At 40.4% G+C, this 16,673-nt stretch overlaps 2 protein-coding genes across 3 annotated transcripts in view; both read right to left on the bottom strand.

Annotated features, from left to right (window-relative positions):
• Positions 1-771: 771 nt before the first annotated feature.
• GJA9 (gap junction protein alpha 9) lies at positions 772-2,115 on the bottom strand (the record flags this gene model as incomplete). The annotated part of the gene is given in 5 exon segments (XM_059686240.1): positions 772-1,570; positions 1,572-1,658; positions 1,660-1,842; positions 1,844-1,890; positions 1,893-2,115. Coding segments are annotated over 5 exon segments (708 nt in total), but the record flags the coding sequence as incomplete, so codon positions are not given.
• Positions 2,116-7,753: 5,638 nt separating this feature from the next.
• Positions 7,754-16,673, bottom strand: part of RHBDL2 (rhomboid like 2) — a 40,863-nt gene continuing 31,943 nt past the window's right edge. For both annotated transcript variants that reach the window (XM_059690112.1, XM_059690113.1), the window contains exons 5-8: positions 15,062-15,162; positions 13,234-13,294; positions 9,108-9,169; positions 7,754-8,285 (exon numbers count right to left, since the gene is read on the bottom strand). In XM_059690112.1, coding sequence (XP_059546095.1) covers positions 8,106-8,285; positions 9,108-9,169; positions 13,234-13,294; positions 15,062-15,162 — 404 coding nt within the window. In that variant the 3' untranslated portion in view covers positions 7,754-8,105. The remainder of the gene's footprint in view (positions 8,286-9,107; positions 9,170-13,233; positions 13,295-15,061; positions 15,163-16,673) is intronic.

Genomic DNA, 16,673 nt, shown 5'->3' with positions numbered 1-16,673 from the left:
CCAATTCATTTAGCCTCAATTCTGAACATATGATTTCCCCAAACTCGGTTTTCACAAATTCTGAAGTGGGCCTGTGAAAAAGTAGTCCTGATTTGGTAACTCTCTATCATTGTTTTCGAAACTACCCCTTCACAATTCAGAATTAGAGCTGTTTTTCCTCTTTGAAATGGGTTTGCATTTGTACATTTTAACACCTGGTCTTCAGAGCTGCCCTTAGTTGTTTTGTCTGTGTTCCACTATTACTAGGCTACTTCTGTGATAATCTGCAGAATGTCTAAAAGCCAACAGCTGTTCCGATCTGAAGGTCCGTGGGAGCCCGCCTACCAATGAGATTGCTTATCAGCAACACTAATTGATTTGGAGGACAAGCAGCAGGATCATTGCAGGTTCTGATCCAGAGGACAATGCTCCAGAAGAATTAGGAGTGTCTGGAATGCCAAGTGGTTGGAATTCTCCTTGTAAAGGAGAAAGGGTTCTGATTGTACTTTCTCTGAACCAGCCCTTGAGATTACCTTTAGGAGGTGACACCCAATTTTCATCTTCTGTAGAGGGACTCCATGTAGCACGAAGCCACCATGGTTTCCTGGTGCAGTTAGCTGACAAAGAGAAAGCTGTTTGGAGTGACTGCCCATGTGGTTGTCCAGATCTATAGCAACACCTGGAATAGAATAGTGACCTGTAGGGTACTAGTTCCTTTTGCTGTTTTTGCCATCAATTTCTTTTTTTTTTTTTTCCTTAACTGTTTACCACTAACTTATTTTCCAGTTTTGTTTTGGGTTTTTTTGGTTTTTTTGTTTTTTTAAATATATTTTATTGATTTTTTACAGAGAAGAAGGGAGAGGGATAGAGAGTTAGAAACATCGATGAGAGAGAAACATCGATCAGCTGCCTCCTGCACACCCCCTACTGGGGTTGTGCCCACAACCAAGGTACCTGCCCTTGACCAGAATCGAACCCGGGACCCTTCAGTCCTCAGGCTGATGCTCTATCCACTGAGCCAAACCGGTTAGGGCTCCTGTTGTGTTGTGTGTTGTGTTTTGTTTTGTTTTGTTTTGTTTTAGTGTTTTCATTAGTACTTGAGCTGATACTTTGAATATGACTACAGGTAGTACTAAATGTGTACATCTCATTAGAATATACAGTTTCCTGTTCATCCAAAATGCATTTCTCATCATTTCTATTGTGACTATCAGGACCTGCCTGAAATGCAGGGCAGTTTAAACTAGGATGCACTGTTGCGTGTGCTTGCTTTTCCACTATCAGATTATAACCAGGTGCAGAAGAGAGTCGCTTCAGTGAATTTGCAGCTGTGCTCTGATATTTGGCAAGATTTTGTCTTGACCTGTTTGAATAGAATTCATTATGCTCATCCTTCAATTTATATTGTCCCCAGAGCCCTCTCTCAATCTTTTAGGTGGAAAATTTCTAGAATGTTTAAGAAAAGTGAAACGATGGCTGTGGATTGCAAAAATAATAGGAATATTGTCTTTTCTGTTGATCTTGAGATAAAACAATCAATTATATTTGGACATGGTTAGCCTTGGCATTTAAATAAAGACTCTAAATAAAAATCCATATAAAAAGTACTGTCCAATCATAAACCCAACTTCAACAACAGAGCAAGTGAAAATGTGTATCACATCAGTGCAAAGCCCGGTTTCCCTGAGCGGAGCTTATTACGTTTCCTTTGCTGCAGCTGACAAAGTGCTTGCTCCAATCTCCTCCATCCCCAGACATATCAAACTCAACACCTTTCAGTTCTCCTCCCAGTTGAGCTTCCTCCCTCTGCCTGTCTTTCTCCAGAACACTCAGTCGGCTCAAAGCATGGGCCATGTAGACCAGGGGATGGTGAAGACATGAAAATCACCTGCAGAACCCAGTATCTATGAGGGAGATAGGAAAAGCCTGGTCATGGCATACATTTCTGCAGCCAAGTTGTTCTGTATTACAGATGAAGCCAGACTGCTCATCATTCCAGACATTTTCAGCTGCTACACCCAGAACAAGCATACGAAATATGAACAGGGTGGTGAGCCAGATCTTTCCAATCACAGTGGAGTGGATGTGAACTTCCTCCAGAATGCCTCCAAGGAAACTCCAGCCCCCCGTGTTTATTTAGTCCGCCATCTTAGCTCTGAACCCCATCAACTAGGAGGCAGGTAAATTCTTCCATTCTGACTGTGTGCTATTCCTTAAAGCAAACCAATGGCCAAAATATGAACAAAACATCACTCTATCCATGTGCTGGTTGCTTTGCTTTTTCCCTAGAGTTGTGATAATCTGTTACCACAAATATATTTAAGATATTAGGATTTTTAATTCACTTATGTTTAGACCTCATAATGCAATAATAATAATAAATAAAAACATGATACTGGAGAGCACTGCATATAATCTCTATTAAGAATAAAATTGTAGAACTCATTATAAGTAAGGCATCTTCTTACTTAGCTGAAGTTTGTTGTTTTATATTTTTAAACTCAGCTTTTGGAGAGGTTCCTGAAACTACTGATTTGATCTATTAAGTTATAACCAGAGTCAGTGATTTTAAATCTCATTTATACACAAAGGAAAATGAATGTGTTTCATTTCATCATTCAGTAAGATACATCATTTAAGGAAAGCAGAGGAAACAGATCTGGCTCTTGCTATAAGAATTTAGACTAGCCCTAACTGGTTTGGCTCAGTGGATAGAGCATCAGCCTGTGGACTCAAGGGTCCCGGGTTCGATTCTGATCAAGGGCATGTACCTTGGTTGCGGGCACAACCCCAGTAGGGGGTGTGCAAGAGGCAGCTGATCAATGTTTCTCTCTCATTGATGTTTCTAACTCTCCTCTACCTTCCTCTCTGTAAAAAGAATTTAGACTAGTTTTTTTTTTAATATATTTTATTGATTTTTTACAGAGAGGAAGGGAGAGAGATAGAGAGTCAGAAACATCGATGAGAAAAACATCGATCAGCCGCCTCCTGCACATCCCCCACCGGGGATATGCCCGCAACCCAGGCACATGCCCCCGACTGGAATCGAACCTGGGACCCTTCAGTCCGCAGGCCAACGCTCTATCCACTGAGCCAAACTGGCTTCGGCTAGACTAGTTTTTTTTAATCCACATTTAAATGTCTAGATTCTAGTTTCTTTATGGCAGTTTTTTGAACATTTTCAGAAATCATTTCAGTAGTATATTCACTAATAGTCATCAAATCTTTATTATATTTTGCTATGAAAAGTACTGTAAAATTTTTATCATCTTAAAATTAACTCCAAAATTTTTCAACTATTTTTACTACCAAGATGTTATTAGAGAAATAAATGGAACATTGGAGTGGTGATGATATTATAGGAATTTTTGTTGTAACAGTATTTGACCTATTTAAGACATGAAGCTTGCCTTGTGGAAGGAACAATAGGACCAGTTATAATTTACATGCTTGGATTATCAGCCAGGTTTTATATTAAGTTTGGTATCCTCGGATATCTATCTAAGAAGAAATATATCCCAAAAGAAAGTAAAAAGAATAAATGTTTTCATTCACTTTCATCTAAAATATAAATGCATGTCCTATATCCCTTATAGAAAGGGAAATGTTACACAAACAACATCCTGGGATGCTATAGTTACAAGATACATTCATCACAAAAATCCTACAAGATGTTGCTTCCTTATTTTATAGTGAGGAAACTGAGGCACACCTTATATTATCCAAGGTCTCAGCTAAATTAATATAACTCTAAAGTCAGCTCTTAATCGTTGTTATTAAACTGGTTTTTCTCTTTTAAGCATACTTAAGAAATCTGCATGCAAGAGACATTAAGAAATCATCTATTTTCTCTTAAAAGTTTAATTATTTAAATATAGTTTTGATTTTTTAAATATCTGGTTAGAGACTTTTTGAAATCTTTATGCAGTTAAAAAAGACTTGGAAAAGCATCAACCTTCTAAAATGTAGTTGTATTCCTGAGATAGAGAAAATTTATATTTATGTTAACAATAATATACTCTTTGACCCAACAACCCAAAGCACTTTAAAGTATAAACAGGGCCCTAACTGGTTTGGCTCAATGGATAAAGTGTCGGCCTGTGGACTGAAGGTCCCAGGTTCGATTCTAGTCAAGGGCACATGCCCAGGTTGTGGGCTCAATCCCCAGTAGAGGACATGCAGGAGGCAACCGACCAGTGATTCTCATCATTGATGTTTCTATCTCTCTTCCTCTCCCTTCCTCTCTGAAATCAATAAAAAAAAAATATTTTAAAAAGTAATCTATAATAATAAAAGCATAATATGCTAATTAGACCGGACAGCCGAACGACCTTCCAGACTTCCTGCCGGACGAAGCGGGGGCTGCGAGGGCCAAGCCCCTTGCACGAATTTCGTGCTTTGGGCCTCTTATAAAATAAAAGACATAAAAACAGTGTAAGCAGATATTATGATAGTAATCATAACTTGAAAACATACACAATAATTATCAGTACAAGAAAGACTATTTTACATAACAAATAATAGTACACCCACAGTGTGGTAGTATGCAAACAGTAAAAATGAGAATTATATATTAATATAAAAAGACATTTGAGCCCTAATCGGTTTGGCTCCGTGGATAGAGCATCGGCCTGCAGACTGAAGGGTCCCAGGTTCGATTCTGATCAAGGGCAGGTACCTTGGTTGTGGGCACATCCCCAGTAAGGGGTGTGCAGGAGGCAGCTGATTGATGTTTCTCTCATTGATATTTCTAACTCTCTATCCCTCTCTGTAAAAATCAATAAAATATATATATTTTTTTAAAAAGACATTTGATAGTTTCAGTGATTTTCAGATTATAAAATAGAATATGGCCCCATCGTTGTGAATTTACTTAAATGTAGAGATGCATACCAAAAAAAGCCTATGCCTTGGCCGGTTCCTCAGTGGTTAAAGGGTCATCATCCCTCAGACTGAAGGGTCGCAGGTTCAATTCCAGGCAAGGGCAGGTACCTCAGTTGCAAGCTTGATCCCTTGTCCCGGTCGGGGTGTGTGTGAAAGGCAACCAGTCGATATGTCTCTCACACATCAATGTTTCTCTTTCCCGCTCCCTTCCACTCTCTCTAAAACATCAATAGAAAACATATCCTTGGGTGAGGATTAACAACAACAACAAAAAAGCCTAGAAGTATATTCATCAAAATGTTAACTTATCTCTGGGTAGCATGAGTACAATTGACTTGATTTTTAATAATTTTTTGTACCATGAGCACTTTACTTTTCTATCACAAAAAGAAATAAAAGATTTTTTTTTCCTTAAAGGGAATAGTATTTCCTGAAAGAAGCAGCATTATTTCACAAGTCTTAGATTCTAAAGCTTTTATAGCAAATGACATGAATACTATGTACATAAATACATTACTATAGAATTCAAAAGCAGAAAATAAAACATTTCATTTGGCTCTTAATTAGCTAAGAGAGAAATTAACACAAACTTTTCTTAGTTTAGATCAGTGGTTCTCAACCTTCCTAATGCCTCGACCCTTTAATACAGTTCCTCGCCGAAACCGGTTTGGCTCAGTGGATAGAGCGTCGGCTTGCGGACCGAAGGGTCCCAGGTTTGATTCCGGTCAAGGGCATGTACTTGGGATGCGGGCACATCCCCAGTAGGAAATGTGCAGGAGGCAGCTGATCGATGTTTCTAACTCTATCTCTCTCCCTTCCTCTCTGTAAAAAATCAATAAAATATATTTAAAAAAAAAAATACAGTTCCTCATGTTGTGGTGACCCCCAACCATAAAATTATTTTCGTTGCTACTTCATAACTGTAATTTTGCTACTGTTATGAATTGTAAATATCTGATATGCAGGATGTATTTTCATTGTTACAAATTGAACATAATTAAAGCATAGTGACTAATCACAAAAACAGTATGTAGTTATATATGTGTTTTCCGATGGTCTTAGGCGACCCCTGTGAAAGGGTCATTCAACCCCCAAAGGGGTCGCGACCCACAGGTTGAGAACCGCTAGTTTAGATGACTATGAATCAGAAGCAAATCCTTCGTAGAAGTTATAGCTCAGGCATTTCCAACTTGTGCTCCCTTTTCAGGTGTAGAGCAGGTTCAGTTCCATTCAGTGCAGTGAATGAGTCAGCCACCAGCTAAAGTCCATTTCCCTTTCAGCTCGTTCTTGCCTCTCACACAGGCTGTCCAATAGAGCTTTTGGCAGCAGTGATGAAACGGACGATGTGTGCTCTCCAGTGAGGTAGCCCCTGGTCACGTGCAGCTTTTGCGCTCTGGCAACGTGACATGTGTAAGCCACCTGTGCCTAGTGGCTACTTTATTGAACAGCACAGATAAGAATACTTACAGTATGTCCAATAACCCAGCACTTTAGAAGACTAAAATTATGAACCCTAAATTAAGCTGAATAAATGGTTCCTCTGTAATTCAGAGATAATCAAATTTAAAACACCCAATGTTTGTATGTGCTCTCTTTACAGTAATTTTGCCCTCTGGGGAACCCAATGAGATAATCACTGTGTTTGGTCATGTGAACAATGTTTCTGGTACCAGAAAATCTTTCTGACTAGATAACTATTTAGTCATCAGTATTAATAATCAATGGGTCATGTCCGATTTCATAGTTAGATGAACCCTGTTGCTGTCCAGTTTCCTGTGATTAACAATTACATTGCCCTTTAGGTCATTAAAGGTCTCTCCTCAGAGCTGGTGACCTGGTGTATTCACCATGGCAGATGAGCATTTCTGTGAATTTGTCCCTTTGGGGATGTAGAGTAGATTAGTGCAATTCAGTGCAGTGAGTAGTGAGCCATCATCTACAATACATTTCCCTTTCTGCTCATCCTGGATAGAAAAAGGCCTGGAATACACACCCAGCTGTTGACAGTGGTCATCACCAGGGGCAAAAAGCAGTTTGGAGGGTGAGAAAGTAAAAAAAAAGGGGGGGGGGGGACACACCTTTTTACATTCTTATTCAAATCTTTGTTTAACCAAGAACATACTCATATTCTCATACTCAAATTTGTTTTAAAAAAGTTTTAAACAAATGCCAGATCAGCTTTTCTCAAAATGCTGAAATACATTCCTCACTATATTACGAGGAGGGGCTTAAAAATAAAACATGTCGAAGGGATGACGAAAGGAGAAAAACCTAAAACTACTGTTTGGGAAAAAGAATGGCCAACAATCTGGGTCCTTTACATGAAAACGACACAGGCATCTATCTCAGCCTTCAAATCCGACATCTTTACCTTCTGCAAATAAATCCCACCCACTCCTAGGAGAGCCACTAGCCAGTGAAGGAGGAGAATGTCATCACAGATGACAGTCCAGAGCCAGGTGCACAGTATGCACTGGGAAGCCAGTTCCAGGTTCCTTGGCGTCCTAGATAAGCCATTAGAATCTGAAGCTAGTTGTCCAGAGAATTCCATCCTCTCCTATGAGGTATTTCTACATCCCTGGTGCACCCACAGAAATGTTTATTCCCATACTCCCACGATACTCAACCTTCAGCATTTGGGGGATATGGCATTGTTAGACCAGTAGGGGAGAAGAGTATGGGCTTTCAAGTCATTACCAGTCTGTAAACTGTGCTCCCTCTTAGACAAGTTACTTGATTTTTTAAAAAGAGTTTCCATGTCCTCCTCTCCAGGGTGCAGAGTAATAGCCACCTTTTGGGGTTCTTAAAAAGGTTAGCAATAATGTATATAAAGCACCTCAGTGATCTGTCTGCTGGAACAGCGATTGAAAATGACTATGAGTAGTCTGGCACAGGTATGAAAAGTTTTTATTATCAGCATAGTACAGTGTTCTTGGTTCTAGCAAGCCATCTCTATAATACATCCTCGAAGAACAAGGCTCTTTTAGAGGATACATGCATGCACACCATATGCCTGGGAAGGACCAAATTTCTAGTCCTCACTTCCCTTTTCTCTTCCTCTTCCCTCCCCTTGTATTTAGAAGCCCCTTCCTTAAAACCTTAAACCTTTTGTTGGAAGTCCTTGCAACTGATCACTGGTGTTTTTCCTTTGAAAATTTGCTGGGGCTTCTCTGTTTCTTCATAGAGTTCTCCAGTTTTTCCCCAGATGGCTCTTTTTATTAATTGGCTTCTATTAGGGCAGGTCAGTTTGCTGGAGATAGGAAAATGTTGAAAAGCACGGCAAATAAGACGCAAGCTAAATAAGCTGCAATTGATATCCAAAACCGTGGATCTTTCAGCAGTGTCTTATCAAAGCAGCTAAACACGGTGTAACCTATGGACATTCCAGCAAATCCACCTGCAATGTGAGCTGCAAAAGACACCTTGGGAGAAAAGGAGGAAAATGGAAATAAATGAAACAATGCTAATTACATAATTCAGTTACATCTCTCTTACTAAACAACAAAGACCATCCCAGTCACATAAGACTCTTAAAAGTCTGAAGAACAAGGAGCTCGGGCAAGAGACACAGAGCGGAGATGTTCTGTATGCAAAGCTAAGAAGTGTCATTTCACTCTGAGTGCACAAGGCAGAGTAACTGTTTCTCCGTCTACTTGACCATCACCCCATTTTGGATGGTTCTATAGAGCCAACCAAGAGAACAGAGTTGAGTTGCATGAAGGATCTTTATAGGAGCATAATCTGATCGCACATAAATGAAATGGCAGATTTAAAACTCAGAACCTTCCTGGCCGGTGTGGTTCAGTGGTTGAGAATTGGCCTATGAACCAGGAGTTCACAGTTTGACTCCCAGTCAGGGCAGAGGCCCGGGTTGCAGGCTCGATCCCCAGTAGGGGGCGTGCAGGAAAGAGCCAATCAATGATTCCCTCTCATCATTGATGTTTCTATCTCTCTCCCATTCCGAAATCAATAAAAATATATTTTATAAAAAATAATAATGCCCTAACCGGTTTGGCTCAGTGGATAGAGCATTGGCCTGCAGACTCCAGGGTCCCAGGTTCGATTCCGGTCAAGGGCATGTACCTTGGTTGCGGGCACATCCCCAGTAGGGAGTGTGCAGGAGGCAACTGATCGATGTTTCTCCTCATTGATGTTTCTGACTCTCTATCCCTCTCCCTTCCTCTCTGTAAAAACACAATAAAAATATACTTAAAATAATAATAATAATAATAAGTCAAACTCACCGGCGACCCATTTGCAGGGACAAAGAACCTTCTGTAGAGAGCAAATCCCATATCCAACGCAACTAGAAGGAAAGACAAGCTGATGAAGCTCCAAGGTCTCCAATGGTACACCGAGTGCTTTGGTTTCCCCCTAATAGTGGTAGCAGCTGACATTTATTAAGACTTATTCCGTGCCAGGTGCTTTGCATGATTAACCTTGTATCAGTCCTCACAATGACCCTACAAAGTCAGTACTATCATTATCCCATTTTGCAGATTTATTCATCCAACAAGTATTTGTTATCTTCTATGTGCCAGGCACTGTCTAGGTGGTGGACATGCTGGAGTGAGCAGACTTCTAATAAAAGGTTTTAGGTTTTAGGGAAGGGGCTTCTAAATACAAGGGGAGGGAAGAAGAAGAGAAAAGGGAAGTCAAGACTAGATCACATAGCCCTGTCTGATGGAGCTGAGGGAGGCGAACAAACAAACAAGGAAAGCATACAGTGTGTCAAGTGGTGCTGAGTGCTGTGGAGAAACACAACAGGGGAAGGTGGGGGGGGGAGAATTGGGAAAGCTGGGAGTAGGGTGCGACTTTTAATAGGTCAGGGAGAATCTCGCTGAGCATGTATTTGATGGAGATAAGGGTGTGAGCCATGTTGACCTTGGAAATGAGAGCCAGGCAGAGGGAAGATCAAACGCGAAGTCCCCAAGGTAGGGATGTGCCTGGTGGGCTTGAGGAATACTAAAGCAGTCGATCTGGCTCGGTCAGTGTTTTTCAAAGTGTGGTTCTCCCCCCTTCAGCCTCTCCCAAAAGCAGCAGGAGTGGCAGCATCTGGAAGCTCATTAGGAATTAAAATTCTCAGGCCCACCCCAGCCTTACTGAACCAGAGACGGAAGGTGAGGCTCCCAGTCTGTGTTTTAACAAGACCTCCAGGGGATTCTGGACTACCGTTAGGGATAAAGCGATAGGTGATGAGCAGGGGCCAGTCCATGTAGGGGCCGTGTAAGGACTCTGACTTTTATTCCGAGGGATAGGAAGCCTTTGAAAGCTTTTGAACACAAGAGTGACATGATCTAATGTTTGTAAAAGCTCATTCTGACAGTTATATAGGGAATAGACCCTATGGAGCGAGGACAGGAGCAGGAAGACCAGCGAGGAATGATGGTGGCATTTTATACATAAAGAAACCAAGGCACCGAGGTTAAGTGCTTGCCCAAGTACTTGACACAGCTCAGAAGCAGGGCCAGGATTTGAACTTTAAGCGGTGTGACTCCACTCTCACCTACCACACTAATTATCCCTGATTACTGAAGATGGGCCAAGATAGGGATTGAGTGCACATCCTCCAATGGAACAATGAGAGCCAAAACTGAAGACATCCTTCCAATAAGTCAGATCTGTGCTACAAAAGGAGACTCCCCAGTTTCTTGGCCTAGGACTCCCACCCTACATGTGCAGCACTTGGAAACATCTCAGGCAGCTGCCACCTTCGACACCCATCCCCCAATTCCCTGTGCTCCACTTAGTGAGCCATTGTATCCTAAGGGATGGAAAGACCCAGTCCTTGCCTTCGGCGAAAGAGCTTCAGGACCCTGCTGTGTGGATGTTAAAGTCACCGGACAGGGACTGAGGTCCAGGAAGGTCTGGATAAAGGTGGCTGTGTGGTATTTTCAATCATTCGCATTTCCTGGGCCAATAGAGATGGGACTGGGAAAGTATAGGAAAAACCCTGCCAAAGAACAGGGCTGACTTCTTGGAAACAGTTCCTCTGGTTTAGTCTTCCAGGGTAGGAGGAGGCCTCCTCCCCTTAGCATGTCAGTGTCTCCATTCCATTTCCCTTTCATCTTGCCCCTCCACCCATCTCCTTCCGGCCCTTTCTGCTTTCTGGGGGAGTTTGCTTCTAAGTTGTTGCAGTCTCTAAACTGAGACATGTTTTCCCAATAAATCCTTGCTTTCTCCAGTCTTCCTCATTCCAAACCAAATCATTATCCTCACTAAAAATTTAGCACTCATTTTAAGAAGGTTGCCTTTATACCGACCTTTTTTTAAAAAAACAGTGAAAATGTGAGATTTTCCTTGACGTTTTCCAGAGGGAAGCTCACTAGCTTTGTCAGGGAACACACCCAACAAATAATGCTTGGTGAAGGAAGGTGCTCAAGGCCAATTCGCCTCCACAATGAAGAATAATGTTTAGCCTTGGCCAGGTCGCTCGGTTTGTTAGACCATCATCCCGATCTACCACGCTTGCAGGTTTGATCCTCAGTCGGCACATACGGGAATCAACCAATGAGCCCTAGCCAGTTTGGCTCAGTGGATAGAGCATCAGCCTGCGGACTGAAGGGTCCTGGGTTCAATTCCAGTCAAGGGCACATCCGCAGGTTGCGGGCTCGATCCCCAGTAGGGAGCATGCAGGAGGCAGCCAATCAGTGATTCTCATCATTGATGTTTCTATCTCTCTCTCCCTCTCCCTTCCTCGCTGAAATCAATATATATATATTCAACCAATGAATACATAAATAAGTGGAACAATAAATTGGTGTTTCTCTCAAATCAATTTTTTAAAATAATTTTTATCATTAAAATAAAAATATATACATTTTCCCAAGGAAATGTGTTTAAAATTAAAATGTACTTTTAAGAGTCTGGTATGTGTTGTAACTTTTCTAATTTTCAATAGTAGGTAAACCAGGCCAAAGAATGTTTAGAAATGATGTGCCCGACCTGTGTGGCCAGGGGTTGAGCACCAACCCATGAACCATGTGCCGGTCAGGGCACATGCCTGGGTTGTGGGCTCGATCCCCAGTAGGGGGCATGCAGGAGGCAGCCGATCAATGTTTCACTCTCACATCAATGTTTCTATCCCTCTCCCTTCCTCTCTCTCTAAAGTCAATAAAAAAGAAATGTGTGGGGAAGGTTAACGTTGGCCTGTCCTACCTCTATTGTGGGACATAAAAGTACATCACTCAGTGGCTTTATCACATTACCTCAAGAATGTTATATTCTTACTAAACTATCTTTGGAGAAACACTGTGCATGAGGAAAGGGTTTTTACTCCAACATTGAAGAGAATTCAAGAAGAGTATAAAAATTATTTCCCCATCAAAGGTTTGGGGCTTATTTTATAAAAGTCACTTATAATTACACAAAAGAAGCAGACTGAGGACGCAGGTAACTTGTGTAACAACATTTTTCAGTCAAAGGACTGTCCCTTGGTTCTTGGTGTGATTCCACTCGGGTGGCACCTCGGCTCCCAAAGCAACTCTCCTCGCTCCCTCCCTGCACAGCTCTCCCGTCTGTGCTGACAACTGTCCCTCATCTCTTGGCTTTCTCCTGGAGGAAAAAATAATTACGTCGAGTATGGTATAGACTATAAATAAGTCACTTATTTTCTCTCAGGATGAAACCTATTTTTTTAGTTAAACTGTTTCTATTTAGTCTCTTTCCTCAAAGGTGGTTGTCCCTGTTTCCACAGTGTGGATCACTGAGCTCAGTACCAATTAGCAGAATCATTTTTTCTTACCACGTGGACAGCAAAAATCTTAGGTCTTATCAAGTGTCACCTCTGCCTTGGCCCTCAAGTCTGAACCCACAGTCTGACCCCAGCATCTGCCATTCTCCCCACGCCTACGAGCAGACACAGCTTTATCTGGATCAGCCCTGGAAACACAATATAACTGGCCCCGCCTTTGCTATTGTTTCTGTGGATTTAAAAGAAAGGTTCTATGGAAAGTAACCTACAGGGTGAGCTGACCATAAATTCCTAACTGGGCAGGTCACTGTGGGTAGTCATGCCACAAGCCTATAACTTCTGTAGTGAAAGGTTTTAAGCCAACCCTGTCCATTGTGCATCTCAGTGGTCGGCAAACTGCGGCTCGGCAAATCACGGCTCACGAGCCACATGCGGCTCTTTGGCCCCTTCAGTGTGGCTCTTCCACAAAATACCGACTTCTGCGCATGGGCCATCAAGTTTCAATCGCACTGTATGTGCGCGCCCGCACCTGGTATTTTGTGGAAGAGCCACACTGAAGGGGCCAAAGAGCCGCATGTGGCTCACGAGCCGCGGTTTGCTGACCACGGACTAGGTTAACCTTCTGAAGGATGAACTGAGAAAACTGAAGGAGTGAAGTGTTCACAAAACAAACTTACTTATAACGATGATGATCAGTAGTCTGAAAATTCCCAAGGCAGGAATCATTTCTCGAAAATTCTTGCAAAGAGATAAATAATAATTAAGATAAGCTCTCTATTGGCAAATGAAACCTCAACTGTACTCCCTCTTTATCTTCTTTTTCATTTGGAATAAATTATGTCAAATATTTGCAAAACAAAGAATATATTTGGGAAGTACAACTTTGGTGTGCTTTGAAGAACAAAATTGAAACATGAAATTTAACTCCACAATATAAACTAGACACAATTTTATTATCAGGAAATTATCTAAGTATAAGTAATGTAAAATTGACATTTAACATGAGATAGATAGATACAGATGCTGTCAAACTAAGTAGGATGAAATATTTCCAAATTTTTTGGTTTATATTCATTTGATACTTCTTGATCCTCTTTCCAAGTAGGAGTTAGGAAAATACTAAAATTTGAATGCTACCTTATTTTTTGAGATAATTAAAAAAAAAATTTAAACGCTAGTCAGAAAAAATGCATCTCGGTCTAGCTTGCAGTAACCTCATGTGTTACTACAGAACAAAGTCAGAAAGACAATGCCACTTTAATTTATTGAGAGATATCTCCATTCCTTTTCAAGTTATTCACTCTCTTCCCAAGGAGTAAAGATGCTGGAATAGCTGTGTTTATTCTAGGTAAATTATGTTCAAACTGTTGTGACCATGACTTAAAGTAAGAAATAATTTATAATAACAACCCAGTACATACATAAATCAAACAGTACTTATTACTGAAATTAGTTTTCATTTTTTGCTTAATTTTTCACAACCCATGAGCTGAGTTCACAACAACTTTGGATTTAAATCCAAAGTTTGAAAAACATTTTTCTAAATGACTTCTATTTTTTGAACAGTTTTATAATTGTTTCATATTTTTCCTCTTACAGCAAGGGTGGGGAACGTCTGGCCCGCAGGCCATATTAGACCTGTGAAATCATTTGGTCTGGCCCTGCCAAGGCATTAGGGATGAGCTAATTAAATGTTTGACCAAATAGAGCAGGCTAATTTTTAAGTTGATAATTTTGTCTGGCCCACAAATGATGTTATAAATATCCAAATAGCTCTTGGCAGAAAAAAGGTTACCCACCCCTGTCCTACAGTATTTTTAAAGTACAGATATATAAATAAGTATAAATAAAATATAAATACTTTATATTTTAAAGTATACCTACATGGTTAAAGGGTTAAGAACTAGACAGGATTTTAGCCTGTTTTAAAAAGTGCTTGACATTCTCACATGCTATATCATGGAAATGTAAAATAGCATGCAAACTTTGGAGGACGATTTGGCATTGAAATCCACTTCTAGGGAATTATCCTACAAAAAAAAAATCACAAAAATGCAAAAAGATAAATGTAAAAGAACATTCTTTATAGTACTATATGTAAATGTGAAAAGCTGCAATCTCCCCACATTGTTTTCAATGAAAAATTAAATAAGTCAGGATACAGCTATAGAGGGTGCTGTGGAACACTTGAAAAGATTGAGGTGGATTTATTAATTAGTAGGATTTTGAATACATGTAAAAGAAGATCTGAAAGAATGTAGTATATTAAACTGTTAACATACTATATTGGGTATTTTGACTTTCTGTTTTTCATTAAAGTTTTATTTAGTATTCATTACTTTTGATATCAGGGGGAAAATAAGATAAAATATGAAAGAAAAAAATGGTGGTCATAAGGAAGATGAGTGCTCCGTAAATATTGATAAATGAAGATTCCTATACCAAATACTATGTTTTTTGTTTGTTTTTTTAAAAGTCCATAGATTCCATTCCCAAAGTTCTTACCACCAGAACATTCATAAAATAGCCTCCCATCAGAGCGTAGACTCCTCCTGAAGCACCCACAAGATATTTGAGTGGGTCAAAGATGGAGCTGGCAAGGGATCCTAAAGAAATAAAACACAAAGAATCATGACTATAAGAATCACGAAAGATAAATCTTTCTAATCTAAGGTAAAAGTTTGGGAAGTTTGGGCCATTTAACAAACAACGTTTTCACTTTGTCCCTTCCATACTATAAAAGTATAGCTTTGTGGGCTAACCACCTCAATTTTTCCGAAACATTGAATGAATGTTCAGTATGAAGACAGTATAGCAATGATAAAGCACAGACTCTGGGGCCAGAATCACCAGCTGGGTGACTTGGGCAAGTTTCTTAACCTCTATGTGCCTTAGTTTTCCTACTTAGAAAATGGGGATATCAATAAGATGTGAGAGCAAGTAAATGAGCTGAAATGTGCATCATGCTTAGCACACTGCCTGAAATGTATTATATACTTGTTATTATTTCAAAACATTTTACCTGTTTAACCCACACTACCAAAATACCTGAGACATGCCAAACACTTTATTATCTAATGGCTAGCTTTCTCATGGAATCAAGATGTGGCCTCCAAATCCTCCTCAACATACCGTTCCATCAGATTCACCAAGTAAGATGAAATCTATTTGCTAACCTAATCTTAGATCGCCTGAACAACAACAACAAAAAAGACAACGCAAACTCTAAGATAATCTCTCTATACTACTTAGTTTTATTATTTGGTCTCTTGCTCCGGTCCAGTTTAAGAACCCATTGTGGAAGACAGTATGGAGTTTCCTTAAAAAACTGAAAATGGAACTCCCATTTGACCCTGTGATCCCACTTCTAGGAATATATCCCAAGAAACCAGAAACACCAATCAGAAAGGATATATGCACCCCTATGTTCATAGCAGCACAATTCACCATAGCTAAGATCTGGAAACAGCCTAAGTGCCCATCAGTAGATGAATGGATTAGAAAACTGTGGTACATCTACACGATGGAATACTATGCTGCTGTAAAAAGGAAGGAACTCTTACCATTTGCAACGTCATGGATGGAACTGGAGAGCATTATGCTAAGTGAAATAAGCCAGTCAATGAAGGAAAAATACCACATGATCTCACTCATTCATGGATAATAGAGACCATTATAAACTTTTGAACAATAATAGATACAGAGGCAGAGCTGCCTCAAACAGATTGTCTAACTGCAGCGGGAAGGCCGGGGAGGGTTGGGGGGCAGGAGGTAGGGGGGTAAGAGATCAACTAAAGGACTTGTATGCATGCATATAAGCATAACCAATGGACATAAGACACTGGGGGATAGGGGAGGCTAGGGGACTGTCTCGGGCGGGGGGATAAAATGGATACATATGTAATACCCTTTGTAATACTTTAAGCAATAAAAAAAAAAAAAAGAACCCATTGTGGCCCTCGAGTCAAAAAGTTTGCCCACCCCTGCTCTAACCTCTTCACGTTTATTTTTTTAATATTAGTAAAGAAGTTCATTCTTGCCAAACCAGTTTGGCTCAGTGGATAGAGCGTCAGCCTGCGGACTAAAGGGTCCCAGGTTCGATTCCAGTCAAGGGCAT

Source organism: Myotis daubentonii, chromosome 3, assembly GCF_963259705.1.
Source record: "Myotis daubentonii chromosome 3, mMyoDau2.1, whole genome shotgun sequence".
Lineage (NCBI taxonomy): Eukaryota > Metazoa > Chordata > Mammalia > Chiroptera > Vespertilionidae > Myotis > Myotis daubentonii.
The sequence above is the reverse complement of the archived record's forward strand: the minus strand, read 5'-3'. Positions and strand labels throughout refer to the sequence as shown.